The sequence below is a fragment of the Oncorhynchus mykiss genome, chromosome 2 (genome assembly GCF_013265735.2).
Source record: "Oncorhynchus mykiss isolate Arlee chromosome 2, USDA_OmykA_1.1, whole genome shotgun sequence".
Lineage (NCBI taxonomy): Eukaryota > Metazoa > Chordata > Actinopteri > Salmoniformes > Salmonidae > Oncorhynchus > Oncorhynchus mykiss.
In genome coordinates, this window is record NC_048566.1 from 81,702,783 (window position 1) to 81,728,601 (window position 25,819).

At 42.9% G+C, this 25,819-nt stretch overlaps 1 protein-coding gene across 5 annotated transcripts in view; it reads left to right on the plus strand.

Moving 5' to 3' along the window:
• LOC110497605 (protein BANP) overlaps positions 1-25,819 on the plus strand; it is a 69,656-nt gene continuing 43,837 nt past the window's right edge. The window contains exons 1-9 of one of the 5 annotated variants that reach the window (XM_036956501.1): positions 71-186; positions 1,740-1,802; positions 7,466-7,544; positions 7,912-8,000; positions 8,322-8,521; positions 8,912-9,013; positions 9,264-9,436; positions 14,402-14,641; positions 25,195-25,356. In XM_036956501.1, coding sequence (XP_036812396.1) covers positions 7,475-7,544; positions 7,912-8,000; positions 8,322-8,521; positions 8,912-9,013; positions 9,264-9,436; positions 14,402-14,641; positions 25,195-25,356 — 1,036 coding nt within the window. In that variant the 5' untranslated portion in view covers positions 71-186; positions 1,740-1,802; positions 7,466-7,474. Of the gene's footprint in view, positions 187-212; positions 294-1,739; positions 1,805-7,465; positions 7,545-7,911; positions 8,001-8,321; positions 8,522-8,911; positions 9,014-9,263; positions 9,437-14,401; positions 14,642-25,194; positions 25,357-25,819 lie in introns of those variants that run through there. The other 4 variants (XM_036956498.1, XR_005038448.1, XM_036956494.1 and 1 more) reach the window with 4 other exon arrangements.

Here is a 25,819-nt window from a genome sequence, read left to right on the forward strand (position 1 = left end):
ATTGGTCGTGATCGGCCTCACACTCCTGTACAGTAGGTGGCGTTGTATGCACATGTCAGTTGGTTGCGACCCCCCCCGAAAAAAAGAAGTCGAGGAAGCGAGCCGACGTTCAGCCTTTTTCTCTCGCGAGGAAGGACGCCGTTATCGGAATCCCTACAAACAACACGAGAATTCATCATTCACACGGTAATATAACCCAATCTAACACCGTACATATCTCGTGAGCCAGAAGTGAAGATACTGGGTGCTTTCAACCCGCATTCAAAATGTTATTTCACAGGACTATTAATATGGTACCAACTGCAACATACATCTATTCCGCTGCCACGGACGGACATTGAGGCCTAGCTAGCTACCATTGCGCGATTGTGTCTTCTGGCTAGTAGCACGCTGCAGCTATTCCGTCTACAACTCGCTAATGTGCGCAAGCTAGTTAACCTGATGGAATGGCAATGGTTTTGCCCGGATACATCACATTTAACTACACTGCTATCTGTGACTGAATTTGTAGCCTGTTCTGGAAGACATGTCAGCGATGTGTTTCCCTATTTACTCTGCACAGATACTAGCCCAGCTAACTAGCAACGTAGCGCACGCCTGCTGACTCCCCAGAATGGTTTCCAATTCACATTTTTATCTAAGAACCAATAGCTACTACAGTACATCACAATGTATTGACTAATCTAGGCCTATCTAGAATATAAATGAGACTTGTCAGCGAGTGAATGTACAGGTCACAAGCTAGCTAACGTTACATGCTATGGTAGACAATCATGATTTAGGACAAGGCGGGACTCTTAAAACACGCCACTTGGATACTGCTACGACCGGAAGTGACTTTCCGTTACAGGTTAGGAGAGCATTTTCGCGAACTAACCATAATCTAACCTAATTATCATAACCTGCTGCATATATTCTCCAAACCAACTGTAAATTATAACCTGTAACGAAAAAGTAACATCCGGTCGTAGATCTGTCGAAGTGGCGTGTTTTTAAGGAGTCCCGTTTTAGATGGCTAATAATCAATATCAAGAAGACCTATAATACTTGTATCTGCAACTTTGTCTTAAAAGTTAGCTTTCTAGCTAACATTGTCTTCAACCATGATCTAGCTAATGTACATGAACAGCTCGTTGTCTGGAGCCTCTGGTCCATTTGTCCGTTTGATCAAGTTCAGAAATAATTTGAGTGCCTGTCATTTATAGTTATGTTGATATTGTCAACATGATAATGACCATTACTCAGTTTAAATTGTTAATGAATAAAGTAATTTATTTTTATACCCATTCACCAAAATCCACAAACCTATTTTAATTGAGGTTGTGGTTGACTTTTTGTGCCACTAGGCACTACACAATATCCCACGATTACCCTGCAAAGTTAGACCATGACACATGCACTGACTGAACCGTTCTCCAGTATATTCAACTAGTTAAACATCTGTGGAACTGTGAAAGAAGAGCAATTAATGTGCAAACTGAACTTTTCAAATATGTTTATTTCAAGGAACCATAGGGTACATCATTCTCAGTAGTATAAAGAAACTTCCTCTCCTTTTCAGATGCACCCACATTAGGAATCTTGCTCAACAAGAAGCCAACACGATTGAGTAGCTTATAAATAATAAATACAGTTATGTGTCCAATGACTCAGACCCACTCAGGTAAAACTTCACCCCAGCACACAGTGAACAGAGCAGAGAAAATAAAACGTTCTTTCTCAATTGTCTTCGTTTCCAGGGCCCTATCCAGAAACACCCCCTACCCTCTGGACACTTCTGGAGATTTGAGAGGGTTGAATAGGTGTAAGCAATATGGCAAACATTTCTTCTAGCATGTCAGAGGTCAAGGTGGATCTATCACCATGTATACAGTACCAGTCAAAAGTTTGGACACACACACCCACTCATTCCATTTTTTACTATTTTCTACATTGTAAACTATGAAATAACACGTATGGAGTCATGTAGTAACCAAGAAAGTGTTAAACAAATAGCCACCCGTAGCCTTGACAGCGTTGCATACTCTTGGCATTCTCTCAACCAGCTTCATGAGGTAGTCACCTGGAATGCATTTAAATTAACAATTTGCCTCAATTTGTAGTTCCAACCACCGTGTCTTTGAGACGCATAGTAGGTGAACGGATGATCCCCGCATGTGTGGTTCCCACTGTGAGGTATGGAGGAAGAGGTGTGGGGGTGCTTTGCTAGTGACACTGTCAGTGATTTATTTGGAATTCAAGGCACACTTAACCAGCATGGCCACCACAGTATTATGCAGCAATACTCCATCCCATCTGGCTTGCGCTTAGTGGGACTATCATTAGTTTTACAGCAGGACAATGACCCAAAACACACCACCAGGCTGTGTAAGTGGTTTTGACCAAGAGGGAGACTGATGGAGTGCTGCATCAGATGACCTGGCATCATAAAACGGCTCCCTAAAACACTTCTGCGAGCAGGCCTTTCTAATCGACCTGGCCCGGGTATCCTGGAAGGACATTGACCTCATCCCGTCAGTTGAGGATGCCTGGTCATGCTTTAAAAGTAACTTCCTCACCATCTTAGATAAGCATGCTCCGTTCAAAAAAATGCAGAACTAAGAATAGATATAGCCCCCTGGTTCACTCCAGACCTGACTGCCCTCGACCATTCTGTGGCGGACTGCAATAGCATCGAATAGTCCCAGTGATATGCAACTGTTCAGGGAAGTCAGGAACCAATACACGCAGTCAGTCAGGAAAGCAAAGGCCAGCTTTTTCAAGCAGAAATTTGCATCCTGTAGCTCTAACTCCAAAAAATTCTGGGACACTGTAAAGTCCATGGAGAACAAGAGCACCTCCTCCCAGCTGGGCTAGGTAACATGGTCACCACCGATAAATCCATGATAATCGAAAACTTCAACAAGCATTTCTCAACGGCCGGCCATGCCTTCCTCCTGGCTACTCCAACCTCGGCTAACAGCCCCCCCCCTCCCCCGCAGCTACTCGCCCAAGACTCCCCAGCTTCTCCTTTACCCAAATCCAGATAGCAGATGTTCTGAAAGAGCTGCAAAACCTGGACCTGTACAAATCAGCTGGGCGTGACAATCTGGACCCTCTATTTCTGAAACTATCCGCCGCCATTGTCGCAACCCCTATTACCAGCCTGTTCAACCTCTCTTTCATATCGTCTGAGATCCCCAAGGACTGGAAAGCTGCCGCGGTCATCCCCCTCTTCAAAAGGGGAGACAACCTGGACCCAAACTGTTACAGACCTATATCCATCCTGCCCTGCCTATCTAAGGTCTTCGAAAGCCAAGTCAACAAACAGATCACTGACAATCTCGATTCACACCGTACCTTCTCCGCTGTGCAATCTGGTTTCCGAGCCGGTCACGGGTGCACCTCAGCCACGCTCAAGGTACTCAACGATATCATAACCGCCATCGATAAAAGACAGTACTGTGCAGCCGTCTTCATCGACCTGGCCATGGCTTTCGACTGTCAATCACAATATTCTTATCGGCAGACTCAGTAGCCTCGGTTTTTCTAATGACTGCCTTGCCTGGTTCACCAACTACTTTGCAGACAGAGTTCAGTGTGTCAAATCGGAGGGCATGTTGTCCAGTCCTCTGGCTGTCTCTATGGGGGTGCCACAGGGTTCAATTCTCGGGCCGACTCTTTTCTCTGTGTATCATCGATGATGTTGCTCTTGCGGCGGGCGATTCCCTGATCCACCTCTACACAGACGACACCATTCTGTATACTTCTGGCCCTTCTTTGGACACTGCTATCTAACCTCCAAACGAGCTTCAATGCCATACAACAATCCTTCCGTGGCCTCCAACTGCTCTTAAACGCTAGTCAAACCAAATGCATGCTTTTCAACCGTTCGCTGCCTGCACCCGCACGCCCGACTAGCATCAACACCCTGGATGGTTCCGACCTAGAATATGTGGACATCTATAAGTACCTAGGTGTCTGGCTAGACTCTAAACTCTCCTTCCAGACTCGTATCAAACATCTCCAATCCAAAATCAAATCTAGAATCGGCTTTCTATTTCGGCTTTCTATTTCTAAAGCCTCCTTCGCTCATGCCGCCAAACTTACCCTAGTAAAACTGACTATCCTACGATCCTCGACTTCGGCGACGTCATCTACAAAATAGCTTCCAATACTCTACTCAGCAAACTGGATGCAGTTTATCACAGTGCCATCCGCTTTGTTACTAAAGCACCTTATACCACCCACCACTGCGACCTGTATGCTCTAGTCGGCTGGTCCTCGCTACATATTCGTCGCCAGACCCACTGGCTCCAGGTCATCTATAAGTCCATGCTAGGTAAAGCTCCGCCTTATCTCAGTTCACTGGTCACGATGGCAACACCCACCCGTAGCACGCGCTCCAGCAGGTATACCTCACTGATCATCCCTAAAGCCAACACCTCATTTGGCCGCCTTTCCTTCCAGTTCTCTGCTGCCTGTGACTGGAACGAATTGCAAAAATCGTTGAAATTGGAGACTTTTATCTCCCTCACTAACTTTAAACATCTGCTCTCTGAGCAGCTAACCGATCGCTGCAGCTGTACATAGTCCATCGGTAAATAGCCCACCCAATTTACCTACCTATCCTACCTATCCAATTTACCTACCTATCCCCATACTGTTTTTATTTATTTACTTTTCTGCTCTTTTGCACACCAGTATCTCTACCTGCACATGACCATCTGATCATTTATCACTCCAGTGTTAATCTGCAAAATTGTAATTATTTGCCTACCTCCTCATGCCTTTTGCACACACTGTATATAGACTCTTTTTTTTCTTTATTGACTTGTTTATTGTTTACTCCATGTGTATCTTTGTGTTGTTGTCTGTTTACACTGCTATGCTTTATCTTGGCCAGGTCGCAGTTGTAAATAAGAACTTGTTCTCAACTAGCCTACCTGGTTAAATAAAGGTGGGGGGAAAAAATCTACATTCACCTGACCTCTACCCAATTGAAATGGTTAGGGATGAGTTAGACCGCAGAGTGAAGGAAAAGCAGCCAACAGGTGCTGAGCATATGTGTGAATTCCTTTAAGACTGTTGGAAAAGCATTCCTCATGAAGCTGGTTGAGAGAATGCCAAGTGTGCAAAGAATCAAAAATATATTTTGATTTGTTTAACACTTTGTGGTTTTTACATGATTCCATGTGTGTTATTTAATAGTTTTGATGTCTTCAGTATTATTCTACAATGTAGAAAAGTCAAAATAAAGAACCTTTGAATGAATAGGTGTGTCCGAACCTTTGATATTGTCTCAATGCTGCAACTACCCAATGGGCTCAGGAGAGGCAAAAACATGACCCGCCTAACGGCGTTCCTTAACACCCGCCTGCTTAACCCGGAAGCCAGCCACACCAATGTGTCGGAGGAAGCACCATTCAACTGGCAATCGGTGTCAGCCTGCACCCTGTCCGCTAGGGCGCGATCAGCCAAGTAACATGACCCAACCACTATTGAAACAAATGCATACCAGATCCCAATCAAATTGTAATTGTCACGTGTACACTTTAGTGAAATTCTTAATTACAAGCCCTTACCAACAGAGCAGAGTTAAAAAATTAAAACAAAATGCACAAGAATGAAGCCATATGGAGGGTGTACCAGAAACATATCAATGCGCAGGGGTACTTGAGGTAGATATGTACAGTTGAAGTCGGAAGTTTATTTACACCTTAACCAAATACATTTAAACCCAGTTTTTCACAATTCCTGACATTTTAATCCTAGTAAAAATCCCCTGTCTTAGGTCAGTTAGGATCACCACTTTATTTTAAGAATGTGAAATGTCAGAATAATAGTAGAGGATGATTTATTTCAGCTTTTATTTCTTTCATCACATTCATTCCCAGTGGGTCAGAAGTTTACATACTCAATCAGTATTTGGTAGCATTGCCTTTAAATTGTTTAATTTGGGTCAAACGTTTCGGGTATCCTTCCACATGCTTCCCATGGTAAGTTGGGTGAATTTTGGCCCATTCCTCCTGACAGAGCTGGTGTAACAGAGTCAGGTTTGTAGGCTCCTTGCTCGCACACGCTTTTTCAGTTCTGCCCACAAATTTTCTATAGGATTGGGGTCAGGGCTTTGTGATGGACATTCCAATACCTTGACTTTGTTGTCCTTAAGCTATTTTGTCACAACTTTGGAAGTATGCTTGGGGTCATTGTCCATTTGGAAGACCCATTGGTGACCAAGCTTTAACTTCCTGACTGATGTCTTGAGATGTTGCTTCAATTTCCACATAATTTTCCTACCTCATGATGCCATCAATTTTGTGAGGTGCACCAGTCCCTCCTGAAGCATTGTTTTTTCTTCAGACCAGAGGACATTTTTCCAAAAAGTACAATATTTGTCCCCATGTGCAGTTGCAAACCGTAGTCTGGCTTTTTTATGGCGGTTTTGGAGCAGTGGCTTCTTCCTTGCACTTTTCGCACCACATCTCTAGGAGACAGAACGCGTCTCCTTCCTGAGCGGTATGACGGCTGCGTGGTCCCATGGTGTTTATACTTGCGTACTATTGTTTGTACAGATGAACGTGGTACCTTCAGGCGTTTGGAAATTGCTCCCAAGGATGAACCAGACTTGTGGAGGTCAATTTTTTTTTTCCTGAGATCTTGGCTGATTTCTTTTGATTTTCCCATGATGTCAAGCAAAGAGGCACTGAGTTTGAATGTAGGCCTTGAAATACATCCACGGGTACACCTCCAATTGACTCAAATGGTGTCAATTAGCCTATCAGAAGCTTCTAAAGCCATGACATAATTTTCTGGAATTTTCCAAGCTGTTTAAAGGCACAGTCAACTTAGTGTATGTAAACTTCTGACACACTGGAATTGTGAAACAGTAAATTATAAGTGAAATAATCTGTCTGTAAACAATTGTTGGAAAAATGACTTGTGTCATGCACAAAGTAGATGTCCTAACCGATTTGCCAAAACTATAGTTTTTTAACAAGAAATGTGTGGAGTGGTTGAAAAATGAGTTTTAATGACTCCAACCTAAGTGTAGGTCAACTTCCGACTTCAACTGTACATATAAGCAAGCGTAAAGTGACTAGGCATCAGGATAGATGATAAGAGTAAAATGAAGAACAGGGTAGCGACACTATATGTTTACTGTGTGTATGTCTGCGGCATCTATGAGCATGTGTGTGTGTTATGCGTTTGTGTGAATGTGATTTAGAGTCAGTGCAAGATGGGGTCAATGCAGTGAGTGGTGGTGTCTGCCAAACTTGTTAAATAACTCATTCTTGAATCAAGAGGTCCAGGTAAACAAAAGGCACAACCTGTGGTTTGTTTTCTTTTAAAACAAGCCCTTTTGGTTTGTTTGCTTATTACTGTCAGTGATAAATTCACTGATGTTGAGGTTGAACAGCCTGAGAATGTCAATTCTCTTTTATTTGCAATAATGATGTTGTTTTGTGGCTCTCTGGATTTACAGGTCTGAGTGATGTCGGACCAAGATTTGGCAGATATGGTACAGATAGCAGTGGAGGACTTGGGCCAAGGCGACCAGACTGGTAAGATCTTTATTAAAGACCACAAAGCTCTGTCCGATCACCATAACTAGGGCCATGTGACCTGACCAGGAAAACAATTAGGGGGAAATTGCTGGCTCAAGATAAATGTAATGCTCATCCCTCTGAAGTTGTCTATTTACAATCATTTGCCTGTATTGTAAAGGACCACTGACTGGCTAATGGTTCAGCTTTACTTTTGGCTTAAGTTGTTTTATCTTCATGGTAGCTACGAACCATTTGTGTACATTTGGTTAAATCGCTTGATTTGGAAGAGCTACTTATAAGCGTCAACAGTGCATCTGGTAGTTTTTTTTCATCATCGTGTGTATGTTTTACTGTGCTTGACTGCATTTGGGATTTGTTTTAGATGTTTTGGACAATCATGAAGATTGTGATGACAAGCCTGACAGGAAAAGGCCAAGGGTGGACAACAGCTCCCAGGACACATCTCTAAAGGTAGTTACTCCTGCACTACATCGTGGTCGTGGGTATACTTACCTTGCTGTGAGTGATTGGATTCAGTATGTACTTACAAGCTGAATCAGTCATGTGAGCATGTCAGCTTCTTTGTCCTCTGAATATAAAGCATAACTTGCATTTATAAAGGCCTACTTTAGTGATTTTTACAAGGTCTCTAAGCTCTGCATTGTAAAAGGGGAGCTCACTTCATCAACCACCAATGTGTAACATGTATCACCCACCTTTTCTTAGACACACACAATGAACTGTCTTTCCCTCTGCCTCTTTCCCTCTTCCTCTCTCCCTACATCTCTCCAGACCTTGTTGTACTCCATTAGCCAGACGATCTGCCAGCGTCTGGACAACATGGAGGCTAAGCTGCAGATGGTGGAGGCGACGTGCCGGGCCCTGGAGAGGAAGCTGGATGCTGTGGTCAACAAGAACCAGGCGCCCATCCAGGTCCCCATGGTGGCCGGCTCCCCTCTGGGTGCCACCCAGACCTGGAATAAAGTGCGTTGGTGAGTTGAGGTTTGCACCTGGGCCCATACTCATTAGGGCACACCGTAGCACACATTTTGCAACAGACAAGTTATTGGACAAGTTTGGGTAGTCTTTCCCTGTCGTTTTATTCCGCTTGGTGCCTAATGAACACGACCCTGGTTAACACTGAGGATCGTGGTGGGATAAAATGCTGGGACTGGGACTGGTCAGGGTGAGATCAGGGTGGTACACTGGGGGATGATGACACTGGTTGATTGGTGCTTTGAGGGTTAGGGAGTTGTGGCGTAGTACTCATTCTCTTACAAGTGAGTGCTAGAGTAGAATGCACCTATTCCCATGAACACAATTTGACACTGGAGCCTGTTGAGATATTAGACACTGAAGAATTCCCCGTCTGCCCCATGCAGTGTTGTTCCACAGACCAATGTGATAGTGAGCCAAGATCGACCGAAGGGCCAGGAGGAGCCAGTAACTCGAGGGGCAGATTCCCTGGAGAACCTCCTCAGCAAGTGAGTGACCGACACCTGTTTTCTTCTGTCATCATGCAGAATGTAGAATTGAGTATAGAACAAACACTGTTGTGCATGAAACTGTGATCCCCACTAAAGTTTGTTCAACACAGAACCCACATAAAACAATGGTACTCTAAACCCTGCAGAGTTTAGTGGCTCACACAGAACACAATGGAACACATATGAGCTCGGCTCACGTCCCTGTGTTGATATGGGGCTGTAACTCAGCCTGTGTGTGATCCGTCAGCACGGTGGGCGGGCGGAGGCAGAACACGTTCCTCGTGAAGGTGCCGGCGCCGGAGGACAGCCAGGAGGACCAGGAGAGCGGTTCAGAGGCCAGTGACTCTGTGTCCAACAGCGGCCAGACCAACAACGCCCAGAGCACCCAGAACGTCACCCTCATCACCCTCAACTCAGAGGGTACGGCCCTGTCAGAATACGTGCACACATACACAGAAACCAAGAAACACACACACAAACACATCCATATATTTATATGTACATATTCTTATTCATTCCTTTACACTTGTGTGCACAAGGTAGTTGTTGTGAAATTGTTAGATTATGTGTTAGATATTAGTGTATGGTCAGAACTAGAAGCACAAGCATTTCGCTACACTCGCATTAACATCTGCTAACCATGTGTATGTGACCAATAAAATTTGATTTGCTTTGAGAATGACATGCGTGTCCCAAACATGGCTTAAAAAGTGTAAAGAAACAAGTCACTTGCTGAACTGTTCATCAATGTGAATCCTACTTCCTGCTTAATGCCCAAATAGTACAGTCGTGGCCAAAAGTTTTGAGAATGACACATTAATTTTCACAAATTCTGCTGCCTCAGTTTGTATGATGGCAATTTACATATACTACAGAATGTTAAGATGAGTGATCAGATGAATTACAATTAATTTCAAAGTCCCTCTTTGCCATGCAAATGAACTGAATCCCCCAAAATAATTTCCACTGCATTTCAGCCCTGCCACAAAAGGACCAGCTGACATCATGTCAGTGATTCTCTCGTTAACACAGGTGTGAGTGTTGACGAGGACAAGTCTGGAGGTCATGCTGATTAAGTTTGAATAACAGACTGGATGTTTCAAAAGGAGGGTGGTGCTTGGAATCGTTGTTCTTCCTCTGTCAAACATGGTTACCTGCAAGGAAACACGTGCCGTCATCATTGCTTTGCACAAAATGGGCTTCACAGGCAAGGATATTGCTGCCAATAAGATTGCACCTAAATCAACCATTTATCGGATCATCAAGAACTTCGAGGAGAGCGGTTGTTGTGAAGAAGGCTACAGGGCGCCCAAGAAAGTCCAGCAAGCGCCAGGACCGTCTCCTATAGTTGATTCAGCTGCGGGATCGGGGCACCACCAGTACAGAGCTTGCTCAGGAATTGCAGCAGGCAGTTGTGAGTGCATCTGCACACACAGTGAGGAGAAGACTTTTGGAGGATGGCCTGGTGTCAGGATGGGCAGCAAAGAAGCTACTTCTCTCCAGGAAAAATATCAGGGACAGACTGATATTCTGCAAAAGGTACAGGGATTGGACTGCTGAGGACTGGGGTAAAGTCATTTTCTCTGATGAATCCCCTTTCCGATTGTTTGGGGCATCCGGAAAAAAAGCTTGTCTGGAGAAGACAAGGTGAGCGCTACCATCAGTCCTGTGTCATGCCAAAGGTAAAGCATCCTGAGACCATTCATGTGTGGGGTTGCTTCTCAGCCAAGGGAGTGGGCTCAATCACAATTTTTCCTAAGAACACAGCCATGAATAAAGAATGGTACCAACACATCCTCTGAGAGCAACTTCTCCCAACCATCCAGGAACAGTTTGGTGACGAACAATGCCTTTTCCAGCATGATGGAGCACCTTGCCATAAGGCAAAAGTGATAGCTAAGTGGCTCGGGGAACAAAACATCGATATTTTGGGTCCATGGCCAGGAAACTCCCCAGATCTCAGTCCTTTGAGAACTTGTGGTCAATCCTCAAGAGGTGGGTGGACAAACAAAACCCCACAAATTCTGACAAACTCCAAGCATAGATTATGCAAGAATGGGCTGCCATCAGTCAGGATGTGGCCCAGAAGTTAATTGACAGCATGCCAGGGTGGCTTGCAGAGGTCTTGAAAAGGGGTCAACACTGCAAATATTGACTCTTTGCATCCACGACAACCACCTGTCTTGGTGTATAATGGTGCTGTGTTGAAGTGTTGGGATGTTTCACTCTTTAATCATTACCAGCATAGACATCTGTGGTGAGGCATCTTTGGTAGCTATTGTCTCACTCAGACTGTTTTGAAGTCCTCGAGGATGATGTCTCACTCTGTCGGGACTCAGTGGCTTTCCCGGTGGTCATGGAGAAGCCTGAGGAGAGGAAAGGTTTCTGACTGCAGCGCATGCTGTTGTTTTTGTTATTGTTGTTTGGGCTGTTTTGAGTGGTTTCTTTGAGTTCCTTCGTTAGCATCAAATACAGTTATTTTGGCATACATTCATTCATTTGCAGATGTGAGTTTCCATGACATCGTGTTTTAGTCAGCATTAGCCGAAGGGCACCATGTTTTTCTTAAAAAGGAAACATGCATTTTACTCTCAATGTCACTGTCAGCCGTCTGCATCTCCACACCTCTCCATAGACAAAGTGAGCTCGCAGGTTACTACTCTTTATATAGATTTAAAATAGGCAGTTGGTTGTTTCACTGATAGGTTCCTTGTTGAACTCTGTAATGCTCCATGGAGGTGTCATGCTAATGTTTGAGAATGTCACAACAACGCTCATAATTACCTCCAGAACTGTATGCTGGTGTAGTCTTGATGCTCACCAGAAGGTTGGGCTGTGGTATCAGCAAAAGCAGAGATTAGGAAGGTGTAGGCCTATCTGAAGTTTCAGTGCATGCGCTGTGGGATATGTGTATATACGAAGACTACAAAAATACATATTCATAACATTGAGCCCAAAAACCCTCACACATGAAGAGGCATTTGATATATTACAGCTGCTCTCCCTGACATATACATTAATTCAGTCAGTCAGTCAGTTGAAGTCAGAAGTTTACATACACCATAGCCAAATACTTTTAAACTCAGTTTTTCCATAATTCCTGACATTTAATCCTAGTAACAATTCCCTGTCTTAGGTCAGTTAGGATCACCACTTTATTTTAAGAATGTGAAATGTCAGAATAATAGTAGAGGATGATTAATTTCAGCTTTTATTTCTTTCATCACATTCCCAGATGGTCAGAAGTTTACATACACTCAATTAGTATTTGGTAGCATTGCCTTTAAATTGTTTCATTCGGGTCAAACGTTTCGGGCAGCCTTCGACATGCTTCACACAGTAAGTTGGGTGAATTTTGGCCCATTCTTCCTAAAAGAGCTGGTGTAACTGAGTCATGTAGGCCTCCTGCTCGCAGCACACGCTTTTTCAGTTCTGCTCACAAAGTTTCTATGGGATTGAGGTCAGGGCTTTGTAATGTCCATTCCAATATCTTGACTTTGTTGTCCTTAAGCCATTTTGTCACAACTTTGGAAGTATGCTTGGGGTCATTGTCCATATGGAAGACCCATTTGCGACCAAGCTTTAACTTCCTGACTGATGTCTTGAGATGTTGCTTCAATATATCCACATCATTTTTGGAGCAGTGGCTTCTTCCTTGCTGAGCGGCCTTTCAGGTTGTCAATATAGGACTCGTTTTACTGTGGATATAGATACTTTTGTACCTGTTTCATCCAGCATCTTCTCAAGGTCCTTTGCTGTTGTTCTGGGATTGATTTACATTTTTTGCACCAAACTGCATTCATCTCTAAGAGACAGAGCCCGTCTCCTTCCTGAGCGTTATGACGGCTGTGTGGTCCCATGGTGTTTATACTTGGGTACTATTGTTTGGTACCTTCAGGCGTTTGGAAATGTCTCCCAAGGATGAACCAGACTTGTAGAGGTCTACAATTGTTTTTCTGATTTCCCCATGATGTCAAGCAGAGAGACACTGAGTTTGAAGTAAGGCTTTGAAATACATCCACAGGTACACCTCCAATTGACTCAAATGATGTCAATTAGCCTATCAGAAGCTTCTAAAGCCATGACATAATTTTCTGGAATTTTCCAAACTGTTTAAAGGCACAGTCAACTTAGTGTATGTACACTTCTGACACACTGGAATTGTGATACATTGAATTGTAAGTGAAATAATCTGTCTGTAAACAATTGTTTGAAAAATTACTTGTCATGTGCAAAGTAGATTTGCCAAAACTATGACTCCAACATATGTGATCTTCCGACTTCAACTGTATAAACTACCGTTCAAAATGTTGGGGTCACTGAGAAATTTCCACTTAAAAAAAAGAGAAGGAAAGCACATTTTTTTGTCAATTTTTAAAATAACATCAAATTGGTCAGAAATACAGTGTAGATATTGTTAATGTTGTAAATGACTATTGCATCTGGAAACAGCTGATTAATGGAGAACATTAGAGTGTCTCGTTTGAGAAACAGACGCCTCAAGTCCTCAACTGGCAGCTTCATTACTGGTTACACACTTAATGAAGCTGCCAGTTGAGGACTTGTGAGGCGTCTGTTTCTCAAACTAGACACTCTAATGTACTTGTCCTCTTGTGCACTGGGGCCTCCCACTCCTCTTTCTATTCTGGTTAGAGCCAGTTTGCACTGTTCGGTTAATGGAGTAGTACGCAGCATTGTACGATATCTTCAGTTTCTTGGCAATTTCTCGTATGGAATAGCCTTCATTTCTCAGAACAATAATAGGCCGACGAGTTTCAGAAGAAAGTTCTTTGTTTCTAGCCATTTTGAGCCTGTAATCAAACCCACAAATGCTGATGCTCCAGATACTCAACTAGTCTAAAGAAGGCCTGTTTTATTGCTTCTTTAAATCAGCACAACAGTTTTCAGCTGTGCTAACAAAATTGCAAAAGGGTTTTCTCATGATCAATTAGCTTTTACAATGATTAAACTTGGATTAGTTAAGACAATGTGCCATTGGAACACGAGTGATGTTTGCTGATAATGTGCCTCTGTACGCCTATGCAGATATTCCATTAATAATCTGCCGTTTCTAGCTACGATATTAATTTACAACATTAACAATGTCCAGACCGTATATTTACAACATTAACAATGTCCACACTGTATTTCTGATCACTTTGATTTTATTTTAGTGGACAAAAATTTGCTTTTCTTCCAAAAACAAGAACATTTCAAAGTGACCTCAAACTTTTGAACTGTAGTGTGTGTGTGTGTGTGTGTGTGTGTGTGTGTGTTATGTTTTTTAGTATAGAAACAGACCCACACATACAAAAGGCTGGGAGCAGCTTTAGGGGTTTTATCATTACCATTATACTCCCACCCATGCCCCCTCTTTCTTTATAGATGACTACCCAGCAGGTACGTGGCTTGGCGACGAGAACAATGCAGAGATGCGCGTGCGCTGCCCGGTGTCGCCGGGCGACATGCTCCACATCAGCACCAACTGCCGCACGGCAGAGAAGATGGCACTGACACTGCTGGACTACCTATTCCACCGTGAGGTGCAGGCTATCTCCAACCTGTCGGGCCAGGGCAAGCACGGCAAAAAGCAGCTGGACCCACTCATGATCTATGGCGTACGCTGTGAGTCACGCACACCTTTTCACTCCAATACTCACACTGCTGTTTAACCCAGTACAGACTAAGCTGGTGCGGGGGGGTCATACCAAGGGTCATATAGCTATTTGAATTTTGAAGACCCCTTTAAGTATTAAAAAAAAATATACACATACACAACCGTTCAGAAGTTTGGTGTCACTTAGAAATGTCCTTGTTTTTGAAAGAAAAGCTTTTTTTTTTTGTCCGTTTTAAAATAATATCAAATTGTTTAGAAATACAGTGTAGACATTGTTAAAATTGTAAATTACTATTGTAGCTGGAAATGGCTGATTGTTTATGGAATATCCACATAGGCCTACAGAGGCACATTATCAGTAACCATCACTCCTGTGTTCCAATGGCATGTTGTGTTAGCTAATCCAAGTTTATCATTTTAAAAGGCTAATTGATCATTAGAAAACCCTTTTGCAATTATGATAGCACCTCTGGAAACTGTTGTGCTGATTTAAAGAAGCAATAAAACTGTCCTTCTTTAGACTAGTTGAGTATCTGGAGCATCAGCATTTGTGGGTTCGATTACAGGCTCGAAATGGCCAGAAACAAATACTTTCTTCTGAAACTCGTCAGTCTATTCTTGTTTTGAGAAATGAAGGCTATTCCATGTGAGAAATTGCCAAGAAACTGAAGATCTCGTACAACGCTGTGTACTACTCCCTTCAAAGAACAGCGAGAGAACAAGTATATTAGAGTGTCTAGTTTGAGAAACAGATGCCTCACAAGTCCTCAATTGGCAGCTTCATTAAATAGTACCCACAAAACAGTCTCAAGGTCAACAGTGAAGAAGCGACTCCGGGATGCTGGCCTTCTAGGCAGAGTTGCAAAGAAAAAGCCATATCTCAGACTGGCCAATAAAAATTAAAGATTAAGATGGGCAAACGAACACAGACACTGGACAGAGAAAGATTGGAAAAAAAGTGTATTGGACAGACTAAAGTTTGATGTGTTTGGATCACAAAGAAAAACATTTGTGAGACGCAGAATTTTTTTTACATTTGCTGGAGGAGTGCTTGATGCCATTTGTCAAGCAATGTGGTGGTCTGATGGTGCTTTGGTGGTTGTAAACTGGGAGACTTGTACAGGGTAAAAGGGATCTTGAAGTAAGTCTTTCACTCCATTTTTCAATGCCATGCCATACCCTGTGGACGGCGTTTAATTGGAGCCTATTTCCTCCTAGAACAGGACAGTGATCAAAAGCACAGCTCCAAACTATGCAATAACTATTTAAGGAAGAAGCAGTCAGCTGGTATTCTGTCTATAATGGTGTGGCCAGCACAGTCACCGGATCTCAACTCTATTGAGCTGTTGTGGGAACACCTCCCTATCCAACTTGTGGGAGGTGCTTCAGGAAGCATGGGGTGAAGTCTCCTCAGATTACCTCAACAAATTGACAACTACAATGCCAAAGGTCTTCAAGGCTGTAATTGCTGCAAATGGAGGATTCTTTGACAAAAGCTCATTTTGAAGGACACAATTATTATTTAAATTAAAAATCATTATTTATAAACTTGTAAACGTCTTGATTATGTTTTCTATTCATTTTACAACTCATTTCATGTATGTTTTCATGGAAAACAAGGGCATTCCAAACCTTTGAACAGTAGTGTATAAATGTGTGTATATGTATGCATGTACAGTGGGGCAAAAAAAGTATTTAGTCAGCCACTTAAAAAGATGAGAGAGGCCTGCAATTTTCATCATAGGTACACTTCAACTATGACAGACAAAATGAGAAAAAAAATCCAGAAAATCACATTGTAGGATTTTTAATGAATTTATTTGCAAATTATGGTGGAAAATAAGTATTTGGTCACCTACAAACAAGCAAGATTTCTGGCTCTCACAGACCTGTAACTTCTTCTTTAAGAGGCTCCTCTGTCCTCCACTCGTTACCTGTATTAATGGCACCTGTTTGAACTTGTTATCAGTATAAAAGACACCTGTCCACAACCTCAAACAGTCACACTCCAAACTCCACTATGGCCAAGACCAAAGAGCTGTCAAAGGACACCAGAAACAAAATTGTAGACCTGCACCAGGCTGGGAAGACTGAATCTGCAATAGGTAAGCAGCTTGGTTTGAAGAAATCAACTGTGGGAGCAATTATTAGGAAATGGAAGACATACAAGACCACTGATAATCTCCCTCAATCTGGGGCTCCACGCAAGATCTCACCCTGTGGGGTCAAAATTATCACAATAACTGTGAGCAAAAATCCCAGAACCACACGGGGGGAGCTAGTGAATGACCTGCAGAGAGCTGGGACCAAAGTAACAAAGCCTACCATCAGTAACACACTATGCCGCCAGGGACTCAAATCCTGCAGTGCCAGACGTGTCCCCCTGCTTAAGCCAGTGCATGTCCAGGCCCGTCTGAAGTTTGCTAGAGAGCATTTGGATGATCCAGAAGAAGATTGGGAGAATGTCATATGGTCAGATGAAACCAAAATATAACTTTTTGGTAAAAACTCAACTCGTCGTGTTTGGAGGACAAAGAATGGTGAGTTGCATCCAAAGAACACCATACCTACTGTGAAGCATGGGGATGGAAACATCATGCTTTGGGGCTGTTTTTCTGCAAAGGGACCAGGACGACTGATCCGTGTAAAGGAAAGAATGAATGGGGCCATGTATCGTGAGATTTTGAGTGAAAACCTCCTTCCATCAGCAAGGGCATTGAAGATGAAACGTGGCTGGGTCTTTCAGCATGACAATGATCCCAAACACACCGCCCGGGCAACGAAGGAGTGGCTTCGTAAGAAGCAAGGTCCTGGAGTCAGTCTAGCCAGTCTCCAGCCAGTCTCCAGATCTCAACCCCATAGAAAATCTTTGGAGGGAGTTGAAAGTTCGTGTTGCCCAGCAACAGCCCCAAAACATCACTGCTCTAGAGGAGATCTGCATGTAGGAATGGGACAAAATACCAGCAACAGTGTGTGAAAACCTTGTGAAGACTTACAGAAAACGTTTGACCTCTGTATAAGGCCATAAGCAAACAAGAAAATGCTCATCCAGAAGGGGTGTTCCTAGTGGCCGTATTCCACTAGGAACCGTGTTCCTAATGCAGGCAAACTTAAATTTGTCTTACCAAATTTCTACCACCATGTCATGTGCAACTAGAGGGAAAAAAAAACTCTGGACCACCTTTACTCCACACACACTGATGCATACAAAGTTCTCCCTCATCCTCCCATTTGGCATATCTGACCATAATTATATCCTCCTGATTCCTGCTTACAAGCAAAAACTAAAGCAGGAAGTACCAGTGACTCGCTCAATACGGAAGTAGTCAGATAACATGGATGCTATGCTACAGGACTCTTTTTCTAGCACAGATTGGAATATGTTCCGGGTTTCATCCAATGGCATGGATGAGTATACCACCTCGGTCATCGGCTTCCTCAATAAGTGCATTGACAACGTCGTTCCTACAGTGACCGTACGTACATATCCCAACCAGAAGCTATGGATTATAGGCAACATCCGCATCGTGCTAAAGGCTAGACCTCCCACTTTCAAGTAAGTGAGACACGAATCCGGACCCTTATAAGAAATCCCGCTACACCCTCAGACGAACCATCAAACTGGCAAAGCGTCAATACTACATCGGCTCTGACGCTCGTCAGATGTAGCAGGGCTTGAAAACTATTACAGACTCCAAAGGAAAACCCAGCCGCATGCTGCCCAGTGACACAAACTTACCAGACGAGCTAAATGCTTTTTATGCTCAATTCGAGGCATGCAACTCTGAAGCATGCATGAGAGCACCAGCTGTTCTAGACGACTGTGTGATAACGCCCTTGGTAGCCGATGTGAGCAAGACCTTAAAACAGGTCAACAGGTTTCTTGGCCCAAGCAAGTCTCTTCTTATTGGTGTAGTAGTTTCTTTGCAGCAATTTGACCATGAATGCCTGAATCACGCAGTCTCCTCTGAACAGTTGATGTTGTGTCTGTCACTGGAACTCTGTGAAGCAGTTATTTGGGCTGCAATCTGAGGTGCAGTTAACTCTAATGAACCTATCCTCTGCAGCAGAGGTAACTCTGGGTCTTCCTTTCCTGTGGCAGTCCTCATGAGAGCTAGTTTCATCATAGCGCTGGATGGTTTTTACGACTGCACTTAATTTTCCGTATTGACTGACCTGCATGTCTTAAAGTAATGATGGACTGTTGTTTCTCTTTGCTTATTTGAGCTGTTCTTGCCATAATATAGACTTGGTATTTTACCAAATAGAGATATATTCTGTATACCACCCTACCATGACACAACACATCTGATTGGCTCAAACGCATTAAGAAGGAAATAAAAGATTGCACTATTTAACTTTAAACAAGGCACACCTGTTAATTGAAATGCATTCCAGGTGATTAGCTCATGAAGCTGGTTGAGAGAATGCTATGAGTGTGCAAATCTGTCATCAAGGCAAAGGCTGGCTACTCTGAAGAATCTCAAATATAAAGTGTATTTTGATTTGTTAAACACTTTTTGGGTTACTGCATGATTCCATATGTGTTAACGTCATAGTGTTGATGTCTTCACTATTATTCTACTATGTAGAAAATAGTAAACATCAAGAAAAACCCTTGAATGAGTAGGTGTGTCCAAACTTTTGACTGGTACTGTGTGTGTATATGCCTATTTTACATGTATTTACAGTGCATTTAAAAAGTATTCAGACCCCTTCCCCTTTTCCAAATGTTGTTACATAACAGCCTTATTGTAAAATTGACTCCATACTATTTTCCTTATCAATCTACAGACCCCATAATGACAAAGTGAAAACAGGTTTCTATACTTTTTTGCAAATTTGTAAAAAAAACAAACAGAAATACCTTATTTACATAAGTATTCAGACCCTTTGCTATGAGACTCAAAGTTGAGCTCAAGTGCATCCTGTTTCGATTGATCGTGCGAAATTCAATTTAATTGGACATGATTTGGAAAGGCACACACCTGTCTATGTAAGGTCGCATAGTTGACAGTGCATTTCAGAGCAAAAACCAAGCAATGAGGTCGAAGGAATTGTCCTTAGAGCTCCAAGACATGATTGTGTTGAGGCACAAATCTGGGGAAGGGTACCAAACAATGTCTGCAGCATTGAAGGTCTCCAAGAGAACACAGTGGCCTCCATTCTTAATTTGATGAAGTTTAGACCCAACAAGAGTTCCTGGAGCTGGCCGCCTGGCCAAACTGCAATCTTGGAAGAGCCTTGGTCAGGGAGGTGACCAAGAACCTGATGGTCACTCTGACAGAGCTCCAGAGTTCCTCTGTGGAGAAGGTTATCCTTCTGGAAGGGTATACCACCTCTGCAGCACTCCACAAATCAGGCCTTTGTGGTAGAGTGGCCAGACGGAAGCCACTCCTCAGTAAAAGGTATATGACAGCCCGATTGGAGTTTGCCAAAAGGCACCTAAAGGACTTTCAGACCATGAGAAACAAGATTGCCAAGCATCATGTCTGGAGGAAACCTGGCACCATCCCTATGGTGAAGCATGTTGATGGCAGCATCATGCTGTGGGGATGTTTTTCAGCGGGAGTGACTGGGAAACAGGATCCAGGGTAAAGTGCAGAGAGATCCTTGATGAAAACCTGCTCCAGAGCACTCAAGACCTCAGACTGGAGCGAATGTATACCTTCCAACTGGACAACGTCCCTAAGCATACAGCCAAGACATTGCAGGAGTGGCTTCGGGACAAGTCTCTGAATGTCCTTGAGTGACCCAGCCAGAGCCTGGATTGAACCATATCAAACATCTTTGGAGAGACCTGAAAATAGTTGTGCAGCGACGCTCCCAATCAACCTGGCAGAGCTTGAGAGGATCTGCAGAGAAGAATGGGAGAATCTCCCCAAATACAGGTTTGCCATGTTTGTAGCGTCATACCCAAGAAGACTTGATGCTTTAATCACTGCCAAAGGTGCAAAGTACTGAGTAAAGAGTCTAAATACTTGTGTAAATGTTATATTTGAGTTTTTAAATTATTTGTAAAAATAAATGTGCAAACATTTCTAAAAAACAGTTTTTGCTTTGTCATTATGAGGTATTGTGGGTAGATTGATGAGGATTTAAAAAAAATTGGTTTTAGAATAAGGCTATAACGTAACAAAATGTGGAAAAAGTCAAGGGGTCTGAATACTTTCCGAATGCACTGTAATCCCTTATTCTTAGTACTAAACGGTCTCCATATATACTTCCAGACATTTTTTAAAACTGGTCGGGGGACCTTCAGACGAGTCTTGTGAGGCCTATTGGTCGTCCTAGAGCTAAACGTGTTCATGAGAGTCTCACCTTTCCACAGAGGACTCATATTAGTGTTTAGTTCAAATTGTTTGAACGCTACGTACAGAAGTTAGCAGATCGGATCTTCCGTCAGACGAGTCCCAAGACACTTGTGGGGGTCTAAAAACAAAACTGAGAACACCATCGTGTTCGTGGGAGTCTTTCTTTACATAGAGGGGTCATAATAGTTTTGTAGGCCAAACCGTTCAGATGTTAGACAATTCTTTTGAGAAGAACGATTTTTGGGATATCTCATGGTCTGACAAACACCGCTCTGTCACCTTTCACCGCAGATGTGGAAGTGCGACATCGACGGAGGAGGTGGGTTGAGACGCATCCAATGCAAAAAAAAAATTTCTCTAGCTTAAACTGACAGATTTTTATGGGGATTTTTTTATAATGCTAATAAGATATCTATGGGGGCGTGGACATTGACTCTATGGGTTAACCAACTGACAGAAAACCAACCAACCAACTAACAGAAAACCAACTAACTGAACATCAAATTCCCTTCCATTGACCAACTGACCATCTCAACCCCTGCCACTGAGCATCTGACCAATCTATCCCCATAGATGTATCATAGGCAGTGTTCAATCAATTCACCCTTTAGCCCTTAGGTTCCCAGCGGAGGGAGACAGCAGATCGGAGGGGAGCCAGGGAAAGGGAGGGCAGACAGCAGAGCCAACGGAGGGGAGCCAACGGAGGGGAGCCAGCGGAGACAGCGGAAGGGAGGGAGGGGGGAGGGGATGGAATGGAGACGGGAGGGAATCCAGTGGAGGGGAAGGGAGCCAGCGGACAGGGGGGAGGGTGGACGTGGCTGAAGGAGTTTTTATTGGGAGAGTGTGTGGGGGGGGGGGGGGGGGGTGCACAGGAAATGGACTCTGTCACCCCACATGTATTACTGTCTGCTGATCGCAGGTGCTGTGTGTGTGTGTCTACTTGCCTTGTGTGATGCAGGTGTCTTGTTTTGTGTGTCTATGTAATTCAGGTGTGTATGTTTGACCTGTGTGTGTGTGTGTGTGTGTGTGTGTGTGTACCGGTTTCCTCATGCCTTAGTGGATTGGTCACAAACCTTTTCTGAGCCAAGATTATTTTCTGAGTCAAAACGAAGGCCGAGATCTATCACTCAGATTTGTTTTTAAAACATTACTTAAAAAACTTAAGCCTATGTAACATTAACCTCTTAAAAACGGGCCTGTAGCAATGAGGTTTGTGTAGTTGGCTATAGGCTCAATATTGGCTATTCTTAAATAGCCCTGCCAATGTTGTTCTTCTCAGACGGTTTTAACATGATTTTTTTTAACTATATATTATATCCTATTGCTAAACAACCGACATGTACGTGTTTGTGAGAGTCTCACCTTTCCACAGAGGTTCATATTAGTGTGTAGTTCAAACTGTTCGGATGCTGCAGACAGAAATTGGCAGATTATATTTTAAAACGTGAGGTATATGATCACACTGGTCATCGATCATTTATTGCATTACTTGAGGCATAAATTGAAGTCATTTGCATTTTAAAAAATAATAATTTTGAGAATAAGAACTGCTGCACCAAGTCATGTTATACATGTGATTAGAGAGCGGGAAATACTCCTCGTTGTTAGAAAGACACAACATCTGACTTGACCCTCTACACACTCACTGACACTCCAACATACAAACACTCAATTCATTATTTGCTCACACATACATAATATGCACATATATTTATACTGATTTTACACACACGCACAGCCAACCCACTTACATACAATCATCATATACACTACTGCAGCTCCATTTATCATATATCCTGATGCCTAGTCACCTTACCCCTATACATATCCACCTCTATCACGCCAGTATCCCTGCACATTGTAAATATGGTGCTGGATCTGACTGACCTTGTGTATAGTATGCTTACTAACTTTTTCTTTGTTATTTCTAGTTTTACATTGTTATTGATTACTGCACTCTTGGGTTTAGAGCTCGCAAGAAAGGCATTTCACTATACTTAACCAAGCAAGTCTATCGATACACTTTGTGGAGTGAGTGGATAAGGAGAGGGCGTTTTATGGCTTGTAAGTGTTGAATAAAGTGTTGACAGTGCTGAATAAAATCTTAATCATGAACTCACTCATAAATACAGCAGCCATTTGCTGAATTCGTTGATAGTCTTGCTCTCGGCATGTTTTGAAATCTCACACAATAGAGATGACTATCAACTTCGCTGTGGGCTGGTGGAAGCTGCAGACACTGATCTGAGCTATCTGATTGGCCAGCGGTAGGCCTATAGGTGCACTTGATTTGCTCTCTGGGTCTGCCGGATAGGCGGAGTTTATACCTTCAGATCCATGAAACGCCACGCATTGCATTTGAAGTGTGTGTGGGGAAATTTCTCAGTGACCCCAAAATATTGAACGGTAGTATATACAGTTGAAGTCGGAAGTTTACATACACTTAGGTTGGAGTCATTACAACTCATTTTTAAACCACTCCACAAATTTCTTGTTAACAACTATAGTTTTGGGAAGTTAGGACCTCTACTTAGTGCACAAGTAATTTTTCCAACAATTGTTTACAGACAGATTATTTAACTTATAATTCACTGCATCACAATTCCAGTGGGTCAGAAGTTTACATACACTAAGTTGACTTTGCCTTTAAACAGCTTGGAAAATTCCAGAATATGATGTCATGGCTTTAGAAGCTTCTGATAGGCTAATTGACATCATTTGAGTCAATTGGATATGTATTTCAAGGCCTACCTTCAAACTCAGTGTCTCTTTGCTTGACATCATGGGAAAATCAAATGAAATCAGCCAAGACCTCAGAAAAAACATTGTACACCTCTGGAGCAATTTCCAAACGCCCTGAAGGTACCACGTTCGTCTGTACAAACAATAGTACACAAGTATAAACACCATGGGACCACATAGCCGTCATACCGCTCAGGAAGGAGACACGTTCTGTCTCCTAAAGATGAACGTACTGTGGTGTAGAATGTGCAAATCAATCCCTGAACAATAGCAAAGGACCTTGTGAAGATGCTGGAGAAATCCGGTACAAAATTATTTATATCCACAGTAAAACGAGTCCTATATCGACATAACCTGAAAGGCCGCTCAGCACGGAATCAAATCAATCAATTTTATTTATATAGCCCTTCGTACATCAGCTGATATCTCAAAGTGCTGTACAGAAACCCAGCCTAAAACCCCAAACAGCAAGCAATGCAGGTGTAGAAGCACGCTGGCTAGGAAAAACTCCCTAGAAAGGCCAAAACCTAGGAAGAAACCTAGAGAGGAACCAGCCTATGTGGGGTGGCCAGTCCTCTTCTGGCTGTGCCGGGTGGAGATTATAACAGAACATGGTCAAGATGTTCAAATGTTCATAAATGACCAGCATGGTTGAATAATAATAAGGCAGAACAGTTGAAACTGGAGCAGCAGCACAGTCAGGTGGACTGGGGAAAGCAAGGAGTCATCATGTCAGGTATTCCTGGGGCATGGTCGGAAGAAGCCACTGCTCCAAAACCGCCATAAAAAAGCCAGACTACGGTTTGCAACTGCACATGGGGACAAAGATCGTACTTTTTGGAGAAATGTCCTCTGGTCTGATGAAACAAAAATAGAACTGTTTAGCCATAATGACCATTGTTATGTTTGGAGGAAAAAGGGGGAGGCTTGCAAACTATAGTTTGTTAACAAGAATTTGTGTGGTTGAAAAAATAGTTTTAATGACTCCAACCTAAGTGTATGTTAACTTCCGACTTCAAGTGTGTCTGTGTGTGTGAATATATGTATGTATATACAGTATTTCCTGAGCTTTTAAAAATATCCTAGATATAGAACAGACCCTTGTTTCTTACGATTTATTTTTTTACTGTCTTTTTTGCCATTTTATGAATGTATTATTCATTCTGTTTCTCTGTGCTATAGAAGTAAAAGTCAAATAAAATATTTTAGCACTTAAAATTATTATTTTTTAAAAACTAGGGCTTAAAATTCAAAATCTATCTAGAGTTAATGTGCTTCTGACATTTTGACAGCTCCGGCAGAGTTGCATTGATAGTGGGACAAGGTTGCACTGTTCAAACTATACACACAGACTTGGTATGAACTGCTGTCCATCCTAAGCAAGGAATGTGACTTATTCTACCTTGTCATGGTGATTTAGCTTAAGTTTAAGATTACAATGGTTCTTAAGATTGTTAAATTACATGACCCTGAACTCATGTGCCCTCTGTCATTGGTTTCCTCAGGTCACCTGTTCTATAAGTTTGGCATCACTGAGTCAGATTGGTACCGTATCAAGCAGAGCATCGACTCCAAGTGTCGCACTGCATGGAGACGTAAGCAGCGCGGCCAGAGTCTGGCAGTCAAGAGCTTCTCCAGACGTAGTGCCAACGCACCGGGAAGCTCAGGTAATTTCTGGAAATAGCAAGTGCGTGTGTGTCTCACACGCACACACATCTTTTCACTTATTTGTATGTAAGGAATCCAGTGAGTAATGCAGAGTGTAGCAGATGGTTATAATCTCCACAACACAACAACGCCTCCTGTCCTCCCCTCCCTGAGATCCATCACCTCTCAACCCTGACCGGAGAGAGTGGGACAACAAGGGAAACCCAAATATCCTGTGAGCCAACTGTGTGTACATTGTAGAATCACAGCCCGCTCTCCTCCCAGGCCACACACACCACTATAAAGTAAACACACACACACACTCCAGAGCAAGTTCTCTCATACTCCTCTTAATAAAACTGCATTGGAATTAAACTAATAGGCTGGAAAGAGGTGGCTGGGCCTGTTTTTAAACAGTTATTTATTAATGAACGGGGAGAGAGGGCTAACACAAAGTACTGTCTCCACGAGCCACCTGGCTCT